The sequence below is a fragment of the Lolium perenne genome, chromosome 5 (assembly GCF_019359855.2).
Source record: "Lolium perenne isolate Kyuss_39 chromosome 5, Kyuss_2.0, whole genome shotgun sequence".
Lineage (NCBI taxonomy): Eukaryota > Viridiplantae > Streptophyta > Magnoliopsida > Poales > Poaceae > Lolium > Lolium perenne.
In genome coordinates, this window is record NC_067248.2 from 47,481,339 (window position 1) to 47,484,975 (window position 3,637).

The window sequence follows — 3,637 nt, forward strand, 5'->3', positions numbered from 1 at the left end:
AATTAAATATGCATGGGTCTTCCTCTACTATTCTATTCGTCTAACAGAATTCTTGCTCTACCATTCTCGCTCTTTTTCACGAGACCGACCTTGTCCTGCCTAAGCGCGGCTCTCTCTCCGTGGCCCTGATCTGTTCCCTTCCGACAAGCGCGGCCGGAACGTAGCTAGGTAAGAGACCTCCAGCGACATGGCTGGGGCGCCGCCCATCCGGCCATAAATACCACACTTGATCACCCATCACCCGTCACACAATTCAGAAGCGTCCACAGCACAGCAACAACAAGAACCAACCAACAATCCACGATGGCTTCGTCAAGCAGGATGCTCGCCGCGGCCGCGCTGGCGGCGTTGTTCGTCGTCGCGATGTGCGCGGCCCCGGTGGAGTTCACAGTGGAGAAGGGCTCCGACGAAAAGAACCTCGCACTGTCGATCAAGTACAACAAGGAGGGCGACTCAATGGCGGAGGTGGAGCTCAAGGAGCACGGCTCCAACGAGTGGCTGGCCCTCAAGAAGAACGGCGACGGCGTCTGGGAGATCAAGAGCGAGAAGCCGCTCAAGGGGCCATTCAACTTCCGCTTTGTGTCCGAGAAAGGGATGAGGAACGTGTTCGACGATGTCGTGCCCGCGGACTTTAAGGTCGGCACCACCTACAAGCCTGAGGAGTAGAGCGATCCGCCATGGAGAGTCGGTCGTCATCAGAAGTTTTTTATTTTCCTCGTACAATTTACGTACGTTACACGTGAGCGATGGATATATACAGGTTATTATATGTATTGTGGGTAAGTAAGTGTTGAGAACATTTCCTCCAAAAGTTCACTTTATGCAAGATTGGTTAGGTATCACATTATTCGTTAGGATGTCGACCGGTTTGTAAATTTGATCTTAGTTAGGGTCGAACATGGAACATAAAGTTTCCATCTGTTTCTACTAAAAAAAAAACAGTATTTTACAAGAAAAAAAGCGGCTAGTAGATCTACCCTAGCCTACTCGCCGTCCTTCATGGCGCTCGACTGCCCCGTCTCGTCGTCGCGTACGTCCCTCCTTTTTTCGCTTCACTGTAGCCACCCGGAGCCATCGCATCCTCCGAAGCCCCGCGAAAAGAGCTCAGCGTTCCACCACATCCCTGAGGAGCCACTACCGCTCCTCCATGAAGAAGCGGTGGCCCGCCTCCTCTATCGGCGCCCGTTGGATGGAGACGTTGACAATCGGCACCGCTGCTCCTCGTTGGCTTCCTCGCGGGTAGGACTGGGCATTCGGTTTTAACCAAAAATTCTTTTCGGTTTTTTTAGTAATTAATTCAGGTAAGAAGAAAAGGTAACCTAAATTATATCGGTTTTCTAATTAATTGGTAATTCAGTTACTCGATAATTCGGTTCGGTGTTAGGTTTTCAACCAATTTGATCAAACGTGAAAAAAATGTTGGGTCATAAGTACGTGTGTCGCAGCTTGTCACTCACTGAGCACCATGACCAGAAGCTACCATCGCGTGCGACACGTACGGGCTGCTGAGCAGGCACAGTACTGCCTCAGAACCATACGAGGTATGACTGCATAGCGAGCGGCTGGGCGTTTACTTGTTGGTCCGGGAAAAACAATATGAAAGATTGACACTGGAGCTATGTACGAGATTGTTCTCGTATCTCCTCACAGCATCTTGGTTATTTCGGTCATTTCAGTTAACACATGGTCAAAACCGAAAATTTCAATATATATTCGGGTTTTCACACTTGCGCACCGAGATTGCTCTCGGTTAATGTTTCGGTGTATTTTGTTTTGGTTCCGGTTATTCGATTTCGGTGTTCGGTTTCGGGTTTTTTATGCCCAGCCTGGCTCGCGGGCACGAGTGTCATCCTCGGTCTCCTTCAGCGACTCGAAGGACGTGTGGATGATACTTTGCTCCACCACCATCTCCTCCGGAGCAGGCCCGTCGTCACTCCAGCTGTCGAGGTCATCGGCATAGTCCACCTGCCCCTCTGTGGCCGCCTCTTCCCGCCGCTGCCACTGCTCCGCGTCGAACACCCTGTGGGACACCTCCTCTTCCGCCGCCTCCCGGTTTGCGCCCACCATGAACTGCGCGTTCAGCGCCGCGAGATCCCGGTCCTCCTCGAGGATGTCATCATCCTCGAAAAACAATTCTAACTCCGGGACCTTGGGGATGTGAGCAAGAGGCGGTGGAGGCAGAGGTGGAGGCGGTGGTGGTGGAAGTACCTGGCCGCCGTCGGTGTGGTTCAGCATTGCATAGGTGGTGGCTAGGCGACAAGGCATGCTCTCATGGAGGTGGAGGAAGGATTTCTGGTGGCTGTGGTGGCAATAGAGAGCGGAGGCAACCTTTTATAGCCGATAGCGGCGCGGGAAGAGACGAAAAGAAACCGCGGGAAGCAATGAAGAAGGCTCGGGAAGATGCGCGGGAAGGCGGCCGGCGGCGAGGTGTGAAAGAGGAGCAGCGCCAAATGTACGTCTCGCCTGCCCCGCCTTGGAAACCATCGTCACCATGAATACAAAGCTGCAGCGCTTCGGTTTGTGTCGCTGATGAGGCTGGCCCGCCAGTCTCCCCGTCTCTTTCAGTTGCATCCGGTGCCCCGCAGCGTTTCCTGTGTGGCGGGGATGGATTTGGGGCACCGGACACCGTCCCGAGCCGCGCTGGACCGAAAAGGGTTTTGCGGCGCACGACTAGAGGCGTCAAGCGTTCGGTGCGCTCGAATCTCTTTGAGTGACGCTTTGAAAAATGTGACTAGAGATGTAGCCAAGGCTTAGCACGTATATGTACCGTGGGGTTCAAGCAAGTACATAAGTTAAAGCTTGTATATACAGTTTTTCGAATCTGCGAGTGTACCTTTTTAGGTGATGAATAATTTTTAAAACCAAGTGAACATTTTATCAAACAATATGTACAAATATAAATACATTTTATGAATCAGTGGACGTATTTTTAAATCCTGTGAGACAATTCTGAATATGTTAAAAAAATTGGGAAACCATTAACAAAATTTTAAAACCTTGTGTGTCAAACCTATTTTGCAATCCGCGAACAATTATTTAAAACCTCATGAATTGCTTTTCAAAATTTTGAACATATTTTTTCAAAATCCATGAATTCTTTTAAGCCTCGTGAACATTTTTTAAAACTACATGAGCAATTGTAATATGAAAAGAAACATAAAAAGGGATTTTTTTTGGAATCCAACACTATTTATTAATTGTTTTTGAACTTCGTGAACATTATTCCAACTACGTGAATGATTTAAATATGAAAGAAGCATTTTTTGACCACCGTGAACTTTTTATTTTCCGAATGCCGCAAACAATTTTTTCGAACGTTGTGACTTTTTTCGAATTCGTGAACATATTTACACTTTTTGAAATCACATAAATTCTTTTGGAAACTATGAAAACTTATTTCAAATAGATGTGAACATTTTTTGAAATCTTGGGGACATTTTTTCCGAACCACAATGAACAACCAATTGAACCAGTGTGAAATTTCTGTGAAACACGTTAACATTTTTCTACACGCCATGAACAGTTTTTTGAATAAACATATTTTTCCGAACTATGGACATATATATTTTAACTCGTGAACAAATGAAATTGAAAAAATAAGAAAGAAATGAATAAAAGTATAGAAAAAGAAACGAAA

General features: G+C 47.3%; 1 protein-coding gene across 1 annotated transcript; it reads left to right on the forward strand.

The window, feature by feature from the left end:
- The first annotated feature begins 237 nt into the window (after positions 1–237).
- Positions 238–740, forward strand: LOC127304601 (pollen allergen Lol p 2-A-like). Its single transcript, XM_051335238.2, has one exon. It carries the CDS (start codon positions 304–306, stop codon positions 664–666), a length of 363 nt encoding a protein of 120 aa, XP_051191198.1. The 5' UTR covers positions 238–303; the 3' UTR covers positions 667–740.
- The last annotated feature ends 2,897 nt before the right edge of the window (positions 741–3,637 follow it).